General features: G+C 46.8%; 1 protein-coding gene across 2 annotated transcripts in view; it reads left to right on the plus strand.

Moving 5' to 3' along the window:
• Positions 1-15,567: 15,567 nt before the first annotated feature.
• GEMIN5 (gem nuclear organelle associated protein 5) overlaps positions 15,568-23,845 on the plus strand; it is a 1,331,385-nt gene continuing 1,323,107 nt past the window's right edge. Inside the window, exon 1 of one of the 2 annotated variants that reach the window (XM_069653955.1) lies at positions 15,568-15,640. In XM_069653955.1, coding sequence (XP_069510056.1) covers positions 15,637-15,640 — 4 coding nt within the window. In that variant the 5' untranslated portion in view covers positions 15,568-15,636. Of the gene's footprint in view, positions 15,641-15,938; positions 16,069-23,845 lie in introns of those variants that run through there. The other variant, XM_069653956.1, reaches the window with a different exon arrangement.

The following is a 23,845-nucleotide window of genomic DNA, read 5'->3' on the forward strand; positions in this document are numbered from 1 at the left end:
ACCCAAATGCTAAATATTACGACAATGAGGTAGCGTCTTGGTAGGTAGTTCTACAAAGTTTGTATTGTGTATCTTTGCATGTTCTACTTGTCAATTACACTTGATCAGTTTCTATATAAGGCTGGGACTACTGTGCCATATTTTTTAAGCACTATGAAGCACATTTTTCACTCGGGTTCCCATTAAGCACTGATCGCGTTGTTTCTTGTTTCTTATTTTTATATCCGACTGGTGGTGGATTCTATTCCTGTTTGGTCACGGGAGACAACCCCTGGGTAACACTCTTCGGGCATTGACTGCCCAGCTCCACATTTCAAATTATAATTGGTTTTGAGTTTGATACCTACTATATGATTATCTGATTTTATTTGTTTTTAAGTACATTATTTCCAATATTTGTTTTTAGGGGCTGCATGTAAGAACCCTCACGTGGACTTACTATCTTGGCCTATGGGCTGTTGACCTGGTAGTGTAGGTGGAGAATTCTTCCCTACAATACAACTTCCAATAGTACTGAAGGACTATCTTGGAAGATGGATTGCCTGACAGATGGAATATTGCCCCAGGAAGACAGCGGAGTGTAGATGGTATTTGCCCCAGAAAACAGCTGCTGCAATGAGAAACATGTAATCAGTTTTCACTGTGGTTCCAACAAAAAGGTATTCAATAAGAACCAATAGTAAATCACGTGGTGATATGTCTTCCACTATGTCAGAATAATAGGTCAACTAGCTGGGCGAAATCCTACAGGGGAAAGGGCAGCAATTAGAAAAAGGAAGAACCTAACAACTCCTCCTCTAACTTAAGCAAAGATGTTCAACAAGATCTTACCCATGGGAGATGGAATGCATGATCCGTGAAGTACAAGATAATCCCAAAATGTCTTAGCAGTGTAGTCAGGCAAAGTTCAATCCAGAAAATGGTCCCAAGATGACAAACCTATCACCGCTGGTACGAGGACGCCTAATAAGATGCTTGTATGGCAGTCTCTAGTCCAAGCACATTAAAGGATCGTAAGGAAATCCAAACGTTCGTATTTACAGGAAACCGTAAAGCAAATGCAGTCCAATAAGCGTTCCAATGTCAACAAAGTTCCAAAAAATGCATGAATGAGCAAAACGTGAGGCAAAGCAAATCCAAAAACAAGAGCCAAGGTCTGATACGATGATCAGAATCCAGGCAAAAACAGCAGGCAAGGCAGGACATAGAAGGGGTCCGAGGTCTGGGTAACGGGAAATCAAGTGTAACCAGGTAACGTAACCACGGCGCAGCACAACAGAGTTCTGTAAAGCAGAAATGGGTCAGGAATCGTAAGAAGCAACAATGAATCGATGAACGTGAGAGCTTGAATGAATTTAGATTCAGAAGCAACGCTTCCGGGTTTGGGAGGGGTTTATATTCTTGTCACCTGACCTACGATGAGCGGCATGATGTCAGAGGTAACGTGACCCAGAACAACTGTGCAACGGCATGGCAACCCCCAGTGTTGTTGGAAAGAACGGGGCACAGCCAACGGAGCGTTACGCGCTGCATTCATTGCTCGTGAATCATTGGGAGCTGCAAGTGGCAAACGGGGAGAGGAACGGGAACCGCCATGATGAACTGCACTAGTTGAAGGAACATGTACAGCCTCAGGAATGGACCAGACTGGATTCCTAACACTGTATAGAGTATTCCTCCTCCTGACGAAGGTGGTTCATTCTTCCTCTCTTACCACCGAAACGCCAGTTCTGCCACTGTGCTAGCTTGGGATGTGAGAGCACACCCTCAACAAGAAAACGTGGCATTTCACGCTCATTACTATTTACGACAGCGGATGGCGTAGGCTCTCTTTTTGCATCAGCCTCGTCTTTAGTTTTGACTTGTCCTTGTGAACAATATCTACGTTGCATCAAACTATTAGACATTGGGCCTCATTACAACCGACCCGGTATGGAAACAACGGTGGCAGTAAACCTGCCGCCACCGTTGTTGCCATGCCGGGTGATAACAACTCCTGCAGGCGGAGGCATCAAACCCACCAGGTCTGACCTGGCGGGTTTAACACCGCCCGCCTGCAGGCGGACGAGGAAACACCGGCACCATCACGAGATGGTGCCGGTGTTTCCATGGTCCCTGTTCCCATTGAGTCCTATGGGACTCAATGGGAATGAGGATTAACACCATTCCGCCTCTGGAATTCCCGGATCACCGGGGTTGCGATGCCCCGGTAATTCCGGGAATCACAGAGGCGGAATGGTAATACGAGTCCGGCGGTAACCAGGCAGTTTTACCGCCTCGGTTACTGCCGGACTCATAATGAGGCCCATTGTCTTTGTCAACTGACCGCCATGATGGACTGATGAAACCAGTCATCATTTAGCCAGGTATAGTTAGCTAAATTTTGTACGGTTAATGTTTGGTGCTTCACGCTCAATTCAAGTCTGCTGGTCAGAATTCACACTATGAATGCATGTGCGTACATGGTAGATATATGTTTGCTCGAGTCTAATTGCTTTAACTGAATTTTCTCTTTAGCATATTGTATGTGTTTCCCCAATTATCAGCTCCCCAGCTGTGTTTTTCGACCCAGGTCCATCTGCACATAAGTGTATTTATCTTTCTGTGTGTTTGTAAAGTTTCTAAATACTTTGGGGGTCATTCCGAGGTTGGAGGTAATTAACTGTCTTTACCGGCATGGAGTAAATACTGTGTCCGTGTCGGTCAGAGACCGCTAATAGAGGGCTATTACGACCTCGCGGGCACGAGCTTCACGCCATGTCGGTAATTACATTACCGGCATGCCGCTAAAGTCCCGAAAAAGGCCCTTAGTGCCATTAAGTAAAGCGCAGATTGCACTACCGGCATGAATCAAGACGGCATTAGCAGCGACTGCTATTAGCGGTGACCGCTATCAGCGGTCACCGCTAATAACGGTCGCCGTAATTAATCAGAACCGGAAGTAGCGTCATCGCACAGGAACGGGAAAGAGCACGGCAGCCATCTTTAAAAACACAATCAATTGCCACCCTCAGCAGCCAGGTCCTGTAGGATACTGCTGTGTGTTAAATCTAAACCACTACAACACCACAATGCCCAAGGCTGTGAAGAAGGGCGCCTCCTGCCAGCGCAAGGAGCGCTTTAATGAAGATGAGTTGACCATGCTCGCAGAGACCCTTGAAGAAAATGCAGATGTCGTGTTTGCCCAGAGCCTCAAACGGGAGGCCCTAATACGAAAGAAGGAGATATGATATGATATGATATGGCATTTGTAACGCGCCTATACACAAGTGTTTCAAGGCGCGACAAGGCAGAGGGGGGGAACAAGGGGAAGACAGACAACGATCCTACTAGGCCAGGTGACATTCAGACCACACATCTAGGGCACTAGTGGCGCAAAAAGTAACCGTGGTCGGCAACACCCCCCACACAATAAAGGACTGCAGGAAGAGATGGAATGACTTGCGCCTGCGAGTCCGCATTATCCTCTCGGCCAACAGGAGCAAGGCCATGTCAACTGGCGGAGGAGCAAGCTCTCCCATAAAGCTGTCCCGGTGGGAGGCCATATGTGCAAGCCTGTTCAGCATGGAGGCCATAGAAGGCGTGGGAGACATGGAGTGTGGCGCCACGTCATCGGCGGACGGAGGTGAGTGGCCTAAGAAAGCACTGTGATGCAGAGTCTGATGATAGTCCACCAATATGTCTGTCTAAAGAGGCAAGCCATGGCCCAATACACACACATTCCCAGCAAAGTTGTCGGACGCAGCACAGACACATGCAGAATCCTGCAGCAAGGCAATGCCATACCTTACACAAACCACACTAAGATGTAAATGGCATAAGTCACACTGCATGCAGGCTCCAAGAAATATGCATGTCACATACCATACGTCTGCCCCAACATGAGTGACCCCGACGTATGTCTGCATTACCCACCCATGTAGCAAGCAACGTGATCATCCAAACTGAACTGCCTATCACCCTCTATTGTGTAGATGAGCAGTTATACAAATGTATGCATGATGCCTATCAAACCATCACTCATGCCGTCCCTCTATTCGACCCCCACAGGCTCAGACCATGACAGCGAGGCGCGGGACTCACCCCCACAGCCAACCATACCCCAGAAGAGGGTCTGGGATGAGAGTGACAGACCTTCAACCTCAAAGGCCCAACACAAGGCCCGCCATGCACCACCAAGGAAACCACCTCCACATGCCATAGCACTGGTGGCGCCAAGGGCCATCGAGACGGAACCTGCAACTCCTGTCACACTGCCACAGGACACAGCTGAATCTCCACACTCAGCAGAGTCCAGTTCAGTCGGGAGGTGGCAGCCACAGCACCCCTGGCTGAGGAGGAGGCGCAGCAAGAGGTGTGGGTGCCCGTGGAGGACGATTCCTCCGAACTGCCTCGCACACCGAGTCCAGCACCATCCCCCCAGATCACATCTTTAGGGTCCGACCATGCCACCACCCCGGAGCAGTCTGGGGGGTAGTACAACCTAGGGGCCATGAGTCCCATAGTGGAGCCCATAGAAGTTGTACATGACACCCAAGCACCCTCACCTCCACAGGTGTACAGGCGGGGCCGCAGCGGCATGAGGAGCTGACTGCCCTTTGTACGTCAGTTTGTGAGTGACAATGCCCAAGCAAGGCAGGAGTGGCGTGAAAACACTGCCTCTCTGTGCAAGATAATTGCCGACAACACCGCCTCCCTGGGCAAGATCTATGCGGAAAACACAAGTCGGCTGTGCGTGGAGGCACCCGCCCTGTGGCAGGTCCTCGGCAGCATTGCTGATGCAATGGAGGCTGAGTGTCCGGCCCCCCAAATGGAGCGGGCGGCCACCCCATCGTCCTCCAGCTCAACACAGACCAGCCCACTCCGCAGGTCGTCGCACACCCTGCGCCGGCCGGACATGCCGCCACCAGGCCCAGGGAGTGGCAGGAAGTAGACTGGCCAGCCTGATGAAGGCAATAGACACTTGTTAGGACATGTGTGGGGGAGTTGTGGGGGGAGATAGAGGGGGGTGAGGGTATGTGGGGGAGTTGTGGGGGGAGAGGGTGTGTGGGGGAGTTGTGGGGGAGGTGGGGTGAGGGTGTGTGGGGGAGTTGTGGGGGGAGGGTGGTGGAGGGTTAGTGCACTTCCGTCTTCATTGTTAATTTCAATACACCCGTTGTGTAATAAGAAAGACTTGAGTGGACATTCATCATTGCGCATGTGTCATTTATTCATATACAGTGCATAGTGTACATGTACCCCCACACCCAGTGCCCTCTGTCCAACTATCATGTTACCCTCTGCAGCCATGTGTGTCAGAAATATTGTGCAATCACTGACTGATGCACAGCAAGTTCCTCCTATGCACTGGCACCGCGACGATGTGCAGCCACATCTTCTTCATCCCCTTCATCATCACCAGGTGGTAACAGTTCAATGTCAGGGGGCAAGGGCACGTTGCGTCGGATACATATGTTGTGCAGCATGACACATGCCATGATGATCTTGACCACCTTCTCATGCCTGTAGAGGAGTGCCCCACCCGACCGGCTAAGGCAACGGAACCGTGTCTTCAACAGGCCAAAGGTCTGCTCAATGACCACACGGGTACGGGTGTGGGATCGATTGTAGTCTTCCTCGTGCCTGTTCTGTGGGTTTCGGACAGGGATGAGGAGCCACGGCTTCAAGGGATAGCCACTGTCACCTGCAAGGGAGGCAAGGAAAGGTATATGTCAGTCGATTTATGATGGACAGCTGCACTAGTCACACATGCCTGCAGATTACCATTGGTCACATGCACATGTCCCTGGTTGTATGCATGCCATTTTTAGGCCCTCAATGTGTCCTGTGCCGTGGAATAATGGTGTGGTTTGCATCTTCAAGATGATACACGGTGTGCACTGACGTCTTGTTGCTCATGCATTGTGTACGCATACAGCTGTGTTCGTGTCAAATTTGTGATGTGTTGTGTTCTGTATGATTTTCTTTCTGGGAGCGTTGGCAGTGGTCTCTGCAATATTAGGCATTCAGCACTGAATTTTCACATGGTGACATGCAGCATTCCTGTGGTTGTGGCGGCCCTGTGACAGACAGTGGATTCCCTTGGTGGTTCAGTTCAATGCACTCCCAAGGATGCGTGTCCTGTGTGGTGATTTGCTGGAGTCCGCACCATAGTGCACATACACTGCATGTTGCTGGATGGTGTTACAGAGGGTGAGATCCGCTGATGAGTGGTGCATGTGTTGTGGGATGTGGGGTGATTTACTGTTAGTCATGTTCTGATAGTTGTCGACCTTACTTCATTCCTATGGGATTTGGGTGTAATGTTCCGTTTGGGATGCTTTGGGGCACAGTGTTTGGTGATGTGCACATCGTGCAGTCACATCGACATTGACACCATGGTGGTGTGTGCATCTCTCCCCCCATTTCAATGCCATGTGCCGGTCATGCAACTTACCAAGCAGCTAGGCACGTCGTCCAGCATGTCGCTCCATGAAGCGTGGTAGCGTGGAGTTCCGCAGGACCATAGAGTCATGAGTAGATCCGGGATATCGGGCGCAACAATACGTGATGATCTTGCTGGCGTAGCTTACCATCTGCACATTGATGGAGTGGTATTGCTTGCGGTTGCGGTACACCACCTCCATGGCATGCGGAACCACCAACTCCACGTGGGTGCAGTCGAGGGCACCTATACAATTTGACATGCCTGCCAGTGCATGGAAGCCAACTTTTGTATCAAAAATCTCCTGCGGAGTCCGTGGTAGGGATATGTAGTCCCTTGTGTGCTTGAGGAGGGCATCCAGCACTTGCTTCAGAATGTGAGAAAATAAGGGCTGTGATATGCCATGCATGTGCCCCACTGTGTGCTGGTAGGTGCCTGTGGGAAGGAAGTGGAGCACAGACACTACCTTCAGTAGAGGGGGGGTGGCAGTGCGTATTTCTATGAGGCTGACAATGCCGTCATGTATCATGTCCACGATGGTGGTGATGGTGTCCCTGTCCAGACGGTACAGGGTGTGGATCTGCTCAGGGGTTAGGTTGAAAGGACTGGCTCTGATGCGAGGGATTTGGGGCTGCCTGCGTGGTAACGCTGGCTGCACTGGTGGGGCATGCTGGGCCTGTCTCACGCTCCTTCTCCTCCTGCATATCCTCTGCAGTGCCTGCTGTTGCTGTTGCTGTTGTTGTTGTTGTTGCTGGTGTGGCAATGCAAGCATGTCCTCCAGCTCCAGTATTGCTACGACTATTGGAATCATCTTGGTGTGGGAAGGGGTGTGGTGTGTGGGTGTGCTCCTTTTGTATTGGCCCAGACTCCATTGCCTCCACATGTGCTGATTGTGTGCACCTGTGGCAGTTGGGAACACTGCACATAGCATTTTACGGTTGGTTCTCGATGCCGGTATTACCGGCATGCCGGTATCCACTGTTAGCGCCTTCATGATGCCTGTATTTGCTTGTCCACCTGACTTGTGATTTCCTCACATTAGCGGCATGCCGCTATTGCCGGTATGATGGGCCGCGTGCCCGCGCCCATGCCGCTTTTAGCGGCACCGTTATTAACGGTGCCGCTAATAGCGGAGTCTTAGGTCGGAATAGCCCGGAGCGATATGCAATGCTGGTAATCCTTTACCGGCATCGTTTTTCCATTACCTCCAACCTCGGAATGACCCCCTTTGTCTCAAATATTAGGTTTCTTTTGTTTATCATTCATGATATATCACCACAGAGAATGAATAAGCTCTCTGGTGAGCGATTTTCCTTTTGAATGGACTTAATCAAAATAATAAAATGTTGGTCTAAATGTATTCGTCAACCATTTCTTTTCTTTTCTGTGTTTAATACATAAAATATTGTACTCTATTACACTGATAGGTATCAAACTTTCACAAAATTAAGTGATTATATCACTGTGAGACTTACTGAGTAAATGTTTTCTGTTTATTAATTTTTTCATTAGTTCTTTCGACATGGGCACACCATGTTGTTATATTTTCACAAATAATATGTCAGGATATGGTAGCCTGGGTCCTCCTTCCCCACGTTTTGAGCACCGGGTAAGGTGCGATCTTGGAGCACAGCACAGTCTTGAGATCTCCTGCCATGAGACGACAGTTCTGTTTTAGCTTATCAGGAGCCTCGATGGCCAAGTCTCTTTTACCTTCAAAAAGTCTCTTGCCTTCGAGGGTGAGTAAAATAACAAACACAAAGTTCCTTTTCAGGTATAAATCGCTTTCCACAAATCAAATATACAGTCCCTTTTCAGTGGGTCTTGGGTGATGACTTCCACCCCAGGATCCCCTTCTTCCGGGCTTGGATCCTTAAACAGTTTGTGTCGATATTAAGGCCTTCAGTGGTTGAGTCTTCTGTTTCCGAGGGCCTGATAGGTTTACAAAAACAACTAACAAACACAAAGTCCTGTTCTATGTATTTCTCGGGCATGGTTTCACCACTGGGTCACCCTCTCCCGGGCCCAGATCCCTCGTAGCTTTCAGCCTCCCTCCACCAGGTTCACTATGGCTTAGTTCTCGGGTGATGGCTTCACCCCTTGTTCCCCCTCTTCCGGGTGCTGACCCCTCTTTGCTTTCAGCCTCCCTCCACCGGGTTCACTATGGCTTTCTCTTGGTTCCCAAATCTTAATGTCTTTTCTAACAGTTCACAGTGGACATCCCTCTACCGTGTTCACATTTGTCAAGGCTCTGTTTCTTAGGACTTTAGACTTTGTCCCCTCTTCGTTACCATCCCTCTTCCGGGTTCACTCTAGCCAACTTCATATTCACATTTACTTTCAATGTTTGTGGGATTTACTTCCCTTGCTTTCTTATAGGTCTTTGGTCAAACGCTTTCGACTATACAGGGATTTTGCTTGACCTCCTGTATGACCACTTTGAGCTATCTCAGTGGCTCTCCTATGGCCTTCTGGTATCTGTAGTTTCACTCAGACTGGGATCGACCAGAGTTTCTCAGAGAAGCACCCACGTGGTGCCAGTCCCCTTCTGCAGCTGGTCTCCCCTTTACAATTTGACAGTTCTTTGAACTTCTTTTGCTTTGCCACTGTGCGACTTTCATTCCCCACAACCCGGTTCTTATCGGTTTCCCCTTCGAATCACCGGCTGTGATGAACCGCTTGGTTTTCCTTGCAACTGGAGTCAAGGTAGCAGGAGTCTCCCTTCGTCCGGCTTATCAGCGTCGTTATGCTCCATGTACCATTGACATCTGCTGCAGGACACTTAGGCTATTGTCCTCCGTCTTATGATTCCTTTTGCAGAGGTTTCACAGGGTTTTGTCGCGAAGGGCAAGGTCGTATCTCTCCTCGTCGGCCTCTCAATTTTTGTCGCCTTTTACCTCCTCTTGAATTGCCTGGTCTTGATAGCTGTCTCATTGTGCGATCTGCCTTGCTCGTACTGTGCTCTCTTGTTCCCCCTTTTATCTCTGTGGGAAGGGAAAGGGCCGTTAGGTATGTGTGATTCTGATCAATTGCCTGACTTTGCCTGACCCTGGTATTGGGACAAGTCAGGTAAATGGCTCTGGTGTTAGTCCATTGTCTTTCATGTTGTGCGAAAGTGTTTGTGTCGTAAGAGGGCGGGGCAGTGTTTTTGAATGTCCTATGGAAGAGGATGGGGGAAAGCATTTGAAGGAAGGGGGATACCATGTCTCACCCGTCAGTGTCCCTCTCCCACTGCCTGAGGACCCCCCATCCAGGTGATCCTCCCTCACTAGTCCACCCACAGGAACTGGATCCAATAGCGATGGCCATGTCCTGGCCACCTGGACGACAGATCCCCGGTATTTAGCCAGGGTGACACCTTCAAGTTTCTCACAGCAGGTAAACATGCATAGGGTGCAAGCTTTAAACGGCCACTGAGTGACTACTGTATGTTTTTTATGTTGAAGGGAAAGTGTGAAAGGGAATTGTACATGGGCAATCACAAAAAACGGAGGCTATGCCAAAACTAGGGTGAGTTGGCAGTTAGTTGACAAGTTGTCCCACTGAGCTTGATCATAACCCTTGGGAGTGGCTTCCTCCGAGGGTTTGACAGCTGAGAACTAGGTCTGCCTCCCGTCACAGTCTTCAGCTACAACCCAAACAGGCTCATTTTTGGGACACTGAGAATGCTAGGATCCCTCGCTGATTGTTTCAATGTGTCCCTCTTCAGCACATGAGTGGAGCGGCTGCATCCCCCATGCACAGCCCCCACTCACTCGCACAAATACTAGAGCAGCGTCTTCTGATTCTAGAATAGGTCTATGAAGTACAGGCAAGTCCCAGTTCGGTCCAGAACCTTGCAACGTGCTACTTCAGCAAGCTCTACCCCATGAGGCGGACGGGCGGCTGTAAGCCCGGTCTGTCTCAGGGTGTCCCTCTGTATCTGGTGGGTGATAGGGTACCGCTGCCACACCAGCTCAGGGAAGCCTTTCAAAAGCTCACCTGTGCTGGTGTAGCAGCAACATCTTATTTAAATTAATTGCTCAAAACTGCTGTGTAGGAGCGGATAGCTTATCACTTAAATAGTGCGCCGCTGGCACACCAGCATGGGCAGTCTTTCAAAGGCTGTCCCATTCTGGTGTAGCAGCAGTGCCCTATTTAAATGAAAAAAGCCCTGCTCCCATGCTGGAGCACCCAGAAGAAGGGACATTTGTTTTTATGAGGAGCAAATCGTAATATCTTTTTCAGTGTTTCGCGGGTGGGCTGTAGGGGCCACAGTTCTTCCGTTGTTTAGAATGGTAGGTATGCGCAGTGCATGTAACAGACAAATCAGAGCAGGCATATTAAACCTTTGTGCAACCTAACTGGGAATGGAAAGTTCTGACCCGTAGGATACAAGTATATCTCTGCAACAGAGACATTAACACCCCTCGCTATATTACAGGGAATCAAACTTACTTTTATCTCTTATTTGATTCATGTTTTATTTGACTTTTTAGTAGAATTATTTTGAGTTCTGATTAAATTTGAACGTTTAAGTTTTGGCTCCATGGGGTGATGGTTTAGTTCCCCTCTCCATGTGAGCCAAAATGGATGCCCTAAATGATGACTAGGAGATAAGGTGTCAAGTTCATACCTTACCTCTTTTCTTGTGGACTCCTTTGCTGGGAAGAGGTAAGGCCTGTCCTTCCAGGTAGCTACCGTGCAACCCGATTACAGGATAACAGGTAAGCACTACAGCTACCCCAAGAGCCAGGTCCCAGGGGAAAAAAACCTTGAGTGGGGGGAAGGTGCTGAGAAGACGTTCCAGGTAAGTTTGTTATTCTGGGAATTTTTCTTTACAGGAACCAGGAAGAAGTCTCCAGATACCAGGTTGCAGATCCCACGAAAAGGAGCAATGTACAGTGAATCCTGAGTGAAGCCAGATGAAGGTAAGGGTAGCTCCGCTCTAGCAGACTCGAGCGAAAATGGACGAAGCAACAGAGGGAGCAGAGGCTCTGAGAAAGGTAAGAAATAATGTGAGAAAGTAGAGCGAGAGCCCGGCATACCAGGGAAGAGGAAACGGCAGAGCCGTGCAAGAGGGAAGACAACGCTACACAGAGGAAGTGCAAGGAAGGGAACCCAGGAACCCAGATATGGGGTAAGAGAGAGAGCAAGTAGAAAACACAAGGTCACAAGGCAAACTAGCATCCCGCAATACAAAACAATTGCAATGCGAGAAGCCTTCTGAATTACCTCTATTTATTTCCGTGTATGAGATGTTGCCAACACGTGAACGTGATGACGTCACCGCATGGCAAGAGTGTCTGGGTGCCATCTTGGATCGGGATGCAATGTGAAAGTGTTTCCGAAATGGAACCCGATCAGATAAGCGTCAGGTAGGCGAAAGCATGACATAAGGGTTGGCAGAGGCAGATATAGAGTCTGGCTTTTGTTTGGCTGAAGTGTCTTTTGTCTTGGCTATCTGTAGTTAAAAGGTTTTGTATTTTGCATTATTCATTTAGCAAACATTGTTTAGGATCAGACAGCAGGCGACCAGTGCCAGACACAGTCGGCCATTGCTGACTTTCGCCAACGTCCAAACCAACCACTGTTGCCTATCCAGCCAATCATTGCCAACCATGGGCCACCATCCCCAATCATAGCTAACCCTTGCCAAGCATCGCCAATCATGGTCAAGTCTTGCTGATCATGGACGGCGATTATGGACCATGGCCGACTATAGCCATCTGTTGAGCCAGTAAGGTTGTTCCGTGGGTTGAGTCCCCACCACAGAGATCTGAGGATCACCTCTAGACTGCGCCTTTTATACTTTCAGGGTCTATGAAAGACCTTGAAATTATATGAGGTTAATGGTCAGGGTGTATTATTGAAGTGGCAAGAGTACATTTAGATTATGGAGGGTGTTTTGTCAAAGATTATGTGAGAGAGACAGGTAGAGAGAGATAAAGACAAACACTTACAATTCCAGCACCCAATATGACATCCTGAAAATCATCAAGCCGGTCAAGTGGCACAGCGAGTAGAGCGCTCGCTTTGACATCGGTGCAGAGCCTGCGAACGCAGGTTCGAATCCCGGCAGCGCCAAACTCAGCGTTTCATCCTTCCGAGGTCGATAAATGAGCACCACACACCGTGGGTAATAATAAGCAGCGCTCAGATACCTAAGGGTTTGTAGCGCTATATAAATGCCAAATTATTTATTATTATTATTATTATTATTATTATTATCATGGAAGGGATAAACACATGTTATAAGTATAATCCCCACCTCTGGAACACAACCAATCACTAGGGCACCCTTGAACGGCTTTAATATGCATGCCAATTAATCTGTTTTTACATACTGCCTGTGCCTGCTATATGCATCTCCTTCTTAACAAATGTATGATATACACAGCCTATTAGATAGCTAGACTGGTAATATTGCTGTGGAGAGGATTAATACACTTGCTACAGTGATCTCCATGTGAGCAGGAGTAGGTACAATTTTTATTTTATTTATGTCAAATATTTTCATGGTGAAACATATTCTAATGAGGCCTCACAGCGTTGACAACATTGACAGCTTACATGGCCGCAAGGTTGATGAAATAGGAACTGTTCCATTTTCTAAGAGTATCATCTGGTATGGCAGACTTTGCTAAACCAGGGGATTACACCAAGAACTGCACTAGACGCAACTAACATGCTTTAACAAGCTTGTGGCGGACTTCAAAGGGAAGGCTGTATCAATCCTACTCACTGGCAAATAATCTGGCAGGGCTTCTGTACTGAGCTGCCCAAAAGAGGAATACATCAGTACAGTACTCCACTCATGCACATCTTCTGAACTAAGGTGTTGCCGCCAGACCCGAAAAAAATTACCAGTGCCTGACTTCCCGTTAACACCAGCATATTACAAACCAGGTGGCCAGGAAGTCAGCCGCCGGTAATTCTATTAGTCCCCATTCCCATTGAGTCCGATAGGACTCAATGGGGACCACAGTAGCACCGGCACCGTTAGTAACAGTTTCAGTGCCTCCATGAAACTCTGCAGGTGGGACAGCACCCGCCCGCAGAGTCGTACTGTGCCGGTCTGGTAATGACAGTGCCGGTAGGCTTACTGGCACCGCTGTTACCGGACCGGCACAGTCGTAATGAGGCCCTATTCGCTTTATTTAAGGAAGTCAACTTTATGTGTAAAAATTCTCATTTCTAAACATATCTCTCAGGCATATTACCTCCATGTTCCTCTTCCTTGTCCCAGTACCCACTTTTAAGGTATCAGCCTCTTTGAGAGAAACCCTTTAGGTGTCGGCATGTGAGGAGGGCCACACAGCTTGTAGATGTTGTTTGGCACACAGCCTGCAGACTTAATTGGTGCTGTAAACACGCTATTGGTGTAATAAAAATGCAAAAGCCAGGTCTGCATTCAGCTACTTGATTTATAATCACTGTTAAGCACAAGCACTGGCCACGCCAACAGTTTTGGCTTGTGTATAATATTAGGAACTTGCCGGACACTGCTTAGATGCCCAGGTACTCGCACCATTTTGCACCTGCAGCTATCAATGGGCAGTTAAGACCAATATGACTGTGCCTGGCAAGTGCCTTTGCCATGCCTACAAAAAAGCCCAAACTGTTCGCATTGCTAATGCTTGTTGTTTCAGTATGCTCCGTCTTGTCGATGTTCCTGTTGCTGTCTGTCACAGACACACCTTGTACCCATCAGCTTTCCTTATGTATTGCTCTATGTACTATATGAAATAAATACTGAAACGTCTCTCCATGCCATCCGCAAAAATCTTAAAACTGATCTTTTCAACTAACTGACTTACATACCCACTATCTGCATGTTCTTCCATTACGCATACTATCTATTCCTAGTATGCTGGTATGTATTGTCTGTATTTTTCTGTATGTAACTAAGTGATGATCACCATCTGTAACAAGTGCCACGATGCCCCCGGGCTGCTGTGCGCTCAACAAATGTGAATAAATAAATAAATATATTGTCGTTTTTTATTTGTGCCTCTTTGATGGAAAATTGTATTTGAAAGGTTGCATTTCTTGATTTATGTGAGGAATCTGTGGCGGTATATGATTAGGATGTATCACTTTGTTGAAATTACTGTTCACGCTCTTTCTTGAATTTAAAATTTTGACAAAAAAATGGTAGAACCTAATGGAGGAAGTCTTATGTGGTGTGTTAAAGCCCCTCAATCAGGAGGATGGGTGAAATGCACAAGGGTGGTTCATGAACTCATCGATGTGGCACCAGGGACAGTAAAGCTTCATATTTTGACCTGCTGGAGAACACCTGGACACAATGGCATACCGAGCGGGGAGTCACAGGGTTAGGGGGGCACGCTGCCACCCCACAGGCTCTTTTGAGAGCTTAACCAGGACTTTCATCAGTGGGCCGCCTCTCCCATCCGGTACCTCAATGAGGGTGCCCAACGGGAAAGGTGTCTAGCTGGCAGGACAATGCATGAATTCCTGCTCAGCATGGTAATTGTCCTGGCAGCAGGACACCTTACACTTTCCAAAACCTCTGCCAGGACAATGTCCCAAGGAGTTCCTGGCAGCAGCAGGGGGGCTCTCAAGTTGCTAGCTGTGTCAACAGAGCATTTCAATGTAAGCCATTAAGCACTGATGGGAGGGAGGGGCGACTATTAGCAGGTACTTGTGTCCCTTTAGAAATTTGCATGCATAATGCTGCAGGCTTTATGAAATAATGACTATGGCTTTACCCAAGGGGGATTTGTTAGGCTCACATTAATATAGGGAGGCTTAAGAAACATTTCATATGCTGTAAATGTCTTGTTATTACCACAAAAGAGTCACTAATGGCTTCTATCAGTCGAAGCATCGTATTTTAATGGTAAATTAAGATTATGAAATGCCGAGCTTCGTTTCGTTGTGGGTATACATTATTTTGAGAGAAAACTTTACATCAACGGCTTCCTTAAAGGCAGCCTCGCGTTTTAATGCAAAGCTTTCTCTCAGAATGAACGGTGTTTTATTTATTACAGCAACAACGCAGCTAACGGGGCGGTGCTAGAGCTTAATGCAGCCAATCAGCAATGAGCCGAAGAGCAGGGGATGCCGGGTCGGTATGGGATACCAAATATTACATAATACCGCCATCTTGGAAAGAGCAGATGGACTTAGTTCAGCGCTGCAAGAGATGTATATTTCACGAACCCTAGCCTTTGCTTGCATGTCCTTTTTATGGTAGCGGGGCGAGGATGGGTAAGATTCCATGACCTGAGATTGTTCCTCTAATAAGAGTCAGTCAATAATGCTTTTTGTAAGCGCACACGAACAATGCCTTTCCATATAAGCGAGTCCCGCTCTGTTCTGCAGAGTTTATACTTTGTTTATTGTCGGGTCTTTAGTGTTGTTCATGTCCCCAGCGTAACCGATATTGAAACTGACATGCACTGAGGCCGTTTCAGTATCGCCTCCCGACAGCGTTTACTTCAAGAGGATTACCTAAGGGACTCTATCGATGAACTTGACGTGTCCTTTGTCTGTGTTGTTAGCATCTTGGCCATCTTAGATTGGTCATGTTTGCCTTCTCCCGGCCGGCAACCGCGTGTGCACTGTACATTGAGTCAGGCCGGCACGCGTACGCGCTTCCCTGAGTGTAATTTGAAGCATCACCTGGACCCCATGAGGTGAGGTAGTGCTCTTTAGAGATTGATACATTGCGCGTGGGGTGTGATAGAGCAGAGTCTTGTTATATAGGGGTTACCTTGTTTGTGTATGTTAATTCTGGAATGTAACATTTCAGTTTAAAGGGAAAGTGGTACCCCAACTATCTTATTTCAAATTGCCTCAGATCGCTGTCAGTCGCCCTTATACCACTACTCCCCTCCAAGGCTTAAGCAGCCACCCTTCTGCAACCTCTATGTCAAGCACATAACTATAATTGTCTCCTCCTCCACCTTAAGCTTCTGGAGCTAGCTTGCTCTCTTCGGTTTCCCCCGTGACACTATCCACGCCCTTTTAGCCTAGCTGGCGAAATTCGATTCTCATGTAATCCATTATCTTCCTTCGTTGAACCTCAGGCACGCTGTATCCGCTGTTGGACCCTATATTACCACTGGACTATTGTTGGACCCACTATTGCCATTGTCAGACCATTGTCGCTACAGTACCAACCACAACTGTCAGACGTCCATAGTAGTAACGTTATCCCGTTTTCAGTAAGCAAATCCGACACGTACTGATTCTGTCACCGAGAGAGTTGGCGCAGCAAGCGAGGCTTTCTCTTTTGAGGGATTTGTAAATACTACTTTTTAATTGACATCCACTACATTTGAAAGTATATTTAATTCTTATGGTGCTCTGTATGGGGAAGCTATCCAAATGTGTCAAAACGCCGGCTTTGTATTATTATTGATGTGGTACAGCATGAGGATTTACATGCTGAACAGAAACTTGAGAAAGTCAGAGATGATAATTAAACAATGCTCATTTTTTATGCTGAGGCAAAATCCTGGTTGGCCAAAAGAAGTTGGAGCAAAGGTTTCTACGTGCTATGGTATTCTAGTCCTTGTTCTGTTACTGCTATGGCCAAACCTGTACCACAACTCCACTTTAATCTGTGCTATTCAAAAGTGTTAAACATTTCAACAATATATAGTATGCCCCATTTGCCTTAGTGATGGCCAAGGACAGCTGTACTCTCCAAACGGGTATATCAGCGGGCTGTAAGCGCCCAAAGAACATCCTTACACTAATTACTTTCATTAAGTAATGTCCAATCAAAGCAATATTAATATAGCACTCTTCACGTGAAAAAAATTATGCTTTGGGTCTGTGCCACAAAAATAGTTTAAATGTTAAAGGTTCTACCTCCCACCGTCACCAATGGAATTGGTACCCAGTCGCTCAGGCGGATCTGCAAACAAGGAGGTGAGGTGGGTTTGTAGGGTGAAGAAGGCGTAGGAAAGTGAGAAGCTGGTGTCTTGTTGGCAGCTTCAGTTCGGTTTTCACCGTGCACTGACCTTGGGTGTAAATATTGGATCGATGCGAGTCCTCATGTGCTGTTGGTGCCATTCATGTGTTGATTGGTGTGGTGAAGTGCGTGCGGTTTGCTGTGCGAGAAGTGGTTGTGTGGGTTTTTGTGTGAGTTAAGTATGGAGGAATTTGAGCTTTGGGTTAGTCGGTTATATGTCTCTTAATCCTTATAATTCTTGCTCTGTGTATCCGGTTGTCATATGGGGTAGGTATATTCTTTCCTGTCTGTCTAATTTCTAGGGCGATGGCGTGGGTGGTTCCCAGGTATGTTATATGAACTTTAGTACACCCGGTTGGGCGAGCATTATACCCCACTCTGGTATTGGTGCTGTATTTACATTCCCTCCTCCCTTACTATCTATTTACTGTCGGTGGTCCATTGCTGCCTGTGATTACACTGTTGGCCAAGGTGTTATTGATAGGTCATCCTTACCCTTACCTTTCGATCTGCAGTTGTTCATTTGGTATGATTCTAGGTTATCTATCTTTCAATTGGTAAGTTGATATGTTGTAGATTGGTATACCCCTTACTTCTGTTGATGGTCGATGGCTTAGGGAATACGGGATTGGTTTCCTCTCTCAGTATTGTTCCAGCTGTGTATTGCCCCTGTGGACATTCTTTCTAGTTATGGGATGAAGAGCCAGGATTTGAAGAGTTTCCTGAATAGGTGATCTCTTGTGTTACGTATGTTCTTTGGTAGTTTGTTCCAGGTTTTTGGTGCAAGGTGAGAGAGGATCAGTTTTCTTTTGTTGTATGGTTTTGGTTTCAAATGGATGTCGCTGCTGGATCTGAGTGGCCTTGTGCGATTTATGTTTATTTTTTTCCTAAGGAACTCTGTGCCTTGGTCGTGAGTTGCTCTGTGCGTTACGCACATTGATTTGAACTTGATTCGCTGTTTGATGGGTAGCCAGTGTAGCGTTTTCAGGGCTGGTGTGATATGTTCTCTTCGAGGTAGTTTAAGGGGCAGTCTTGCCGCCGCATTTTGTATGCGTTGGAGTTTTTTTTTTTTTTTTAAGTTTTTCAGGCATGCCTAGATACAAGCTATTGGCGCAGTCTAATCTGGACATGCAGAGAACGATGACAGTAATTGTTTTGTTAGTGAATGACAGGAATGGTAGGATCCTTTTTACCGCTCGCAGGAGAAAGAAGCATTTCTTGATTAGGGCATTTACTTGTGGCTCTACAGTCAGTTCGTTGTACATCAGGACTCCCAGGTTTTTTACAATCAACGATGGTGCTGGGGTTTCACCAAGTTCTGTTGGCCAGGGGATGTAGTGGCTGTGTCCTCCGTTTTTTTTGTGATGATCATTATTTATGTTTTGTCTGGTTTGAGTTTGAGGTAGTTTGAGTTAATCCAGTTGTATGTTTCACGAAGGCAGTTCTCTAATGTTGAATTTTCTTCTTGTGAGTCTTGTATTTTATAGACTATTTGTGTGTCATCACCGTAGTTGTAACATGTGAAGCTGTGTCGTCCGATGATCTTGATAGAGACAGGTAGATGTTGAATAGTAATGGGGAGAAGGATGATCCTTGTGGCACTTCTGCATGACTACCTTCTTGGGTTGGATTTGAAAGGTTTCATCCATATAGTTTCTGATGTTTGTTAGGAAGGATTTTATCCATACTAAGGCGTTGTCAGTGATTCCAAATTCTTCCAGTCTCATGATTAGGATGTTGTGGTTAACTGTGTCGAATGCTTCAAAGATGTCTAGAAGTACCAAAGCAGCACTGTTTTCTGTATCTGCGTTTGGTTTTAGATCATCCCAGATTGAGAGAAGTGCTGTTTGAGTTCCTCTCATCAGTCTAAAGCCTACTTGTGCCTGGTTTAATAGATGGTGGTGTTCTATGAATTTTTGGGTTGTTCTATATATGTGTGTTTCCAGTAGTTTAGCTGGGTACAGGATGTTGGAGATGGGTCTGTAATTGGAGAAGTCCTCTACGTTGCCTGATGTATGCTGATTTGAAGGATTGTGTCCTTCCCTGTTGCTATTGATTGGTTGAGGTCGTTCCTGTAGTATACCATGGGTGTTCCTTGTGTGAGGATTGATTTGTAAATGTCAGGGGGGCAGCATTCCGTGGGGGAACCTGATTTGTTGCTTTGATTGACCAGTTTGACAAATGTTTCCACTGATATTTGGGGGAAGCTTCGTAGTTTGTTCCGGCGTTTCTCATAGCGGTGGGTGTCTTCAATATTGTGGTCGCATGATCTGTTTTGTTTGGTCTGTTGGATGGTCATGATTTTGTTTTTGAAATGGTCTGCAAAGTCATTGCATTGTTTCTTCAATGGTATTGGAGCATTGTTGCAGCCGGGTGGGTTTTTATTTCATTTATGATTTTAAAGATTTCTTTTTGAGTGTTTGTGTGCTTTGAGGATTCTGTTGTCGTAGTATTTCCTTTTCACTTTTTGTATTTCCTTTTGTGTGAACGGGTATGTTGTTGAAGTTTGAATTTCTTTCTGCAGTCTTTGTTGATCCTCCATTCTAGTTTTTTCGGTTGGAGTAAAAGGTTTTTCTTTGGCGGTCTCGTCAATTGTTGTCGTGATCCAGTTGTGAAGTATATCTATTTTAGTGTCCAGGTCAGCCTTGTCCATAGTTGTCGCTTGTGGTTTAGTGATCTCCAGAAGTTAAGTTGGAGTTTTTTATGGTTCCCCAGTTTCTTTTCATGATGATCAGTAACTTTCCCTGTTGCTTAGTTATTGGGGTGGGCAGTGTGATTATGAAGGGGATGATGAGGTGGCCGCTCCAGAGGATCTGGATTGGTGGCGCTGTGGTAATTTTTGTTGGCGAATATTGCGTCTAGTGTATGTCCTGCCATGTGGGTTGCTCCTTTGACTAGTTGATGTAGTTTCATTGTTGCTAGTTGGCTGGCAAGAGATTTGTGTGTTTGTAGTTTCTTCATCGACCAGATGTTGAAGTCTCTGAGGATAATCGGGAGATTTATGCTCGATAGCTAGGTTGGTGATTGCTTCTGTGAAGGTATCTACAAAGTCTGTAAAGCAGTATGAATTTCAGGTTTGTTCTGGGGTTTGTTGATGAGCGGAGGATTAGAGATTCGCATTTAATTTCAAGTTGTTCCTTGTGAATGATTGCCAGTCCACCACCTCTTTTGGTTTTCCTGTTTGCTTGGACACACTTCAAGGTATCCAGCAGGCCGGTGTTGCGAGTGATCTTGTAGTCGTCATCAAGCCATGTTTCAATTACGAATAGGATGTTGATACCTCCGTCACTTAGGAGGTCGTAGATTTTGGTGGCATGTTTGGACCTTGACCTTGCATTAATTAGATTGCAATGGATCTTTTTGATGTGGGTTGATTTATTTGTTGCCTGTTTTGATTTGTGGGTGTTCAATTGGGGTGCTTCTATGTTGACTCTGGTTGGTTGTTTCCTTGGAGGCTGCTTCGTCATTGAATCGGTCTGTTACATTGATAATTGGGTTGCTGCTTTCTACTAATTCGTCATCTCCTGTCGTTTGATGTGGGTATCGATAGTGCCATTCTGTTCTTGTGCTATAAAGAGCAAGGAGATTGGCGTCATCCCATTCTCTTCTTGGGTCCTGCCGTCTTTTGTTCTGTTGTTTGGGGGAGTTCTTTGTCCATCTGGAGATGTCGGTGTCGTTGAAGTATCTAGCTTCTTCGGTTGATGCGAGATATGGTGTAAGGTATTAGGATTTTTCTCTTACGATGTTTGTTCTGTTGATTGTATTATTTGTCAGGGTGTGTTCTGTATTGAAGGCGTCATCTACTGTGGGTGGTTGAGCTTGTGTATCTGTATTCTTTGTATGGTGTTCTTGCTCTCTTTGTCGGCATCCGGGCATTTTGGGTCCTCGTGGTAGGAGTTGTTTTGGGTGTTGAGTTTATGGGCAGTTGCCTAACTGTTGTGCCTTGTGCTAGGTTAGTGTAGAGTTTAATCTCTCTACGTTGCAATGTTTGGATGCTCCCCGAGGGTGTCATTGTTCAGTCGGTTGGGTAGGGTGTGCCTTTTACAACGGGAGAGCTATCCTAGGGAGTACTGGGCGTTGGATGGGTGGCGCAGTTGGTTATGGGGCTATGGGTGCAGGTTAACTAGGGCAGAGATTACGGTTGTAATTAATGGCTTTTGGTGGCTGCTGGTTATTCTAGGGTGTCGGGTTCCTAGGACTCAATGTGGTAGGTTCTGAATATCTAGAGGTTTGGGTGGACAGGAGGTGGAGAGCCTAGGTTTGACAGGCGGTTTATAATGAGATAGTACTCTTGGATGTAGGATATCCAGAGGATGGACTGGGATCTAGGTTTCGGCGGATGCCGAGCAGTAATTGAACGCCTTGATTCCTGACACCTGGATGACAGCAGATAGGTCCGGGTTCCGCAAAATGTCAGGCAGTGATCAAGCACCAAGATTGTGACACGTAGATACCGGGAGAAGGTCTAGGCCTCGCAGAAGGCAGGCAGTGATCAAACATCAGGTTTGGGACACCTATGTGACGGGGGAGGGCCTACGTTTCTAGAGAGGCAGGTAGTAATTAATGCCTACATTTAAAATGCCTATACAGTGGGAGGAAGGCCCAGGCCTCACAGAATGTCGGGCAGCAATTTAACACTTAGATGGGGTCACCTAGACAGCGGGAGAGGCCTAGGCCTCACAGTACAGCAGGTTCCATAGTATAATGGCCAGGTATGGGAACAAACCTAGATTTGAGAGCCCTGTACAGAGGAAGAGAGAGGCCCAGGTTTCACAATACTGTGAGGTACAGGAGAACACACCTAGATTCAGGATTCCTGCAAATGGGAGGCCTATAGGAACACACAGATTTGAGAGTCCTGTATAGTGGGAGAGAGGCCTAGGTTTTGTATGACAGTATCTGCATATGTTGTAAATTGTTCATACCTTATCCGTTGGTTGACGGCAGACAGTTTGTCGTGTGTCATGTCAGGGTACTGTGGCTGGCTGCAACTGCTGGTTTGGGTGGGTATGCCTTTGCAGCCACGATTGTTGCGGCGATTGTTGCTGTATCTGGGGACTTGGGTGGGACATTGTAGGTTCTCTTGAGCTCAGTGCGTAGGGCTAACTAGGTGGAAGGGTGTGCTTATCTGTGGATACGTACCACTGGAGTAGGGAGCATGTAGGTGGCAGGGATTGGTGTATGTTAGTGGCTGGACCCTGGCTTCCCCTGCTGACACCTGCAGACGCTGTCTTGAGCCTCTGCTTTAGAAGCCACCCTTTGCCTTTGGACTGCACAGGCAGAGGGCTGCCCTGGGAGGCTGTGTTAAAGGCGGCAAAGGACCAATCGGTGGGCGGGAGGAGGGGCCAGGCTGGAAAGCAGTGGTCTGGGAAAGGGGATTATATGTGCACAGGTGCGCTTTGTAAATTTAAAAGCTACACACAAATACCATGTAAAATATTTTATAGATCCTAAACAGGCTCCTACCTTCAGGGACCAGAGGCAATATCGGGAAGGGGACCGCGTAGGGCTTGGGCCTGCAGGGGAGGAAGGACCAATAAGGGGAGGGGGTGGAAGGGAAGAGGGGCCAGGCTGGAAAGCAGGAGATGGAGAAATGGGATTACACGTGGACAGGTGCGCTTTGTAAATTCAAAAGCTACACACACATAGAAATGTAAAATATTTTATTGAGCCTAAACAGGCTCCCTCTTACCTTCAGGTAAGAAGTTTTATTTCTCAAGGTGAGAGGGGCTAGGGTGCACTACTAGTCTTTTTGGGTCCAAAGCAAGGTCTTGGGCCGTGGTACCTAGGGTGATTGGGACTGACAGCGCCCACTAGTTTGACTACTGTCGTCTTTATTTTGGTGGTTCCTCAGAGTTAAACTGCTCTTTTGGGTGATTTGCACAGGATCTAACAGAATCCTTTGAAATGCTGAAGTCGGTTCAACAGTGTTCTCTGTTACAGCAACCAGTGCTCGAGATAAGATTTTGAAGTATTGTACTCCCTATTTCTTTTTAAAGTTGGGAGTAAAATGATTTTTTACGGAGTTAAAAAAAGTAGGTCCCATTGAAAATGGGAGTTTTTTTATACGCAAGTAAAACTATGTTTTAACTGTAAAATAGAAATGTTTTTGTAATATTTCTTTGCACCTAGTTATTCATGCACATTCAAAGATCATTTTTGACCTCTTCAGATGAGGCTGGAATAATAGTAAGAGTTTGTTCTTGTGGCCCTACTGGTCTAAACATATCCATGGATCTGTTTGGGTGGAAGCAGGGGGACAGGCTCGTTTGGTCAGTGTACTTTTTTCGGGTAGTAGTTTTACTCCCTTTTTTGCCTTTCAGAGTATTTATCAATTTTTAGGCAGCAAAAATGGCTGATGCACTCCTTATATGTAGGGCTGAGAGCAACTGTTAAACTGCAGCCTGAAGATAAAGCTCAGACAAAGCCTATAGTACATGAGGATCTTTGAGGAGGAACCCACATCTAATACGAAGCAGGATTTCATGCAC

The sequence above is a fragment of the Ambystoma mexicanum genome, chromosome 3q, assembly GCF_040938575.1.
Source record: "Ambystoma mexicanum isolate Mex_15411 chromosome 3q, UKY_AmexF1_1, whole genome shotgun sequence".
Classification (NCBI taxonomy): Eukaryota; Metazoa; Chordata; class Amphibia; order Caudata; family Ambystomatidae; genus Ambystoma; species Ambystoma mexicanum.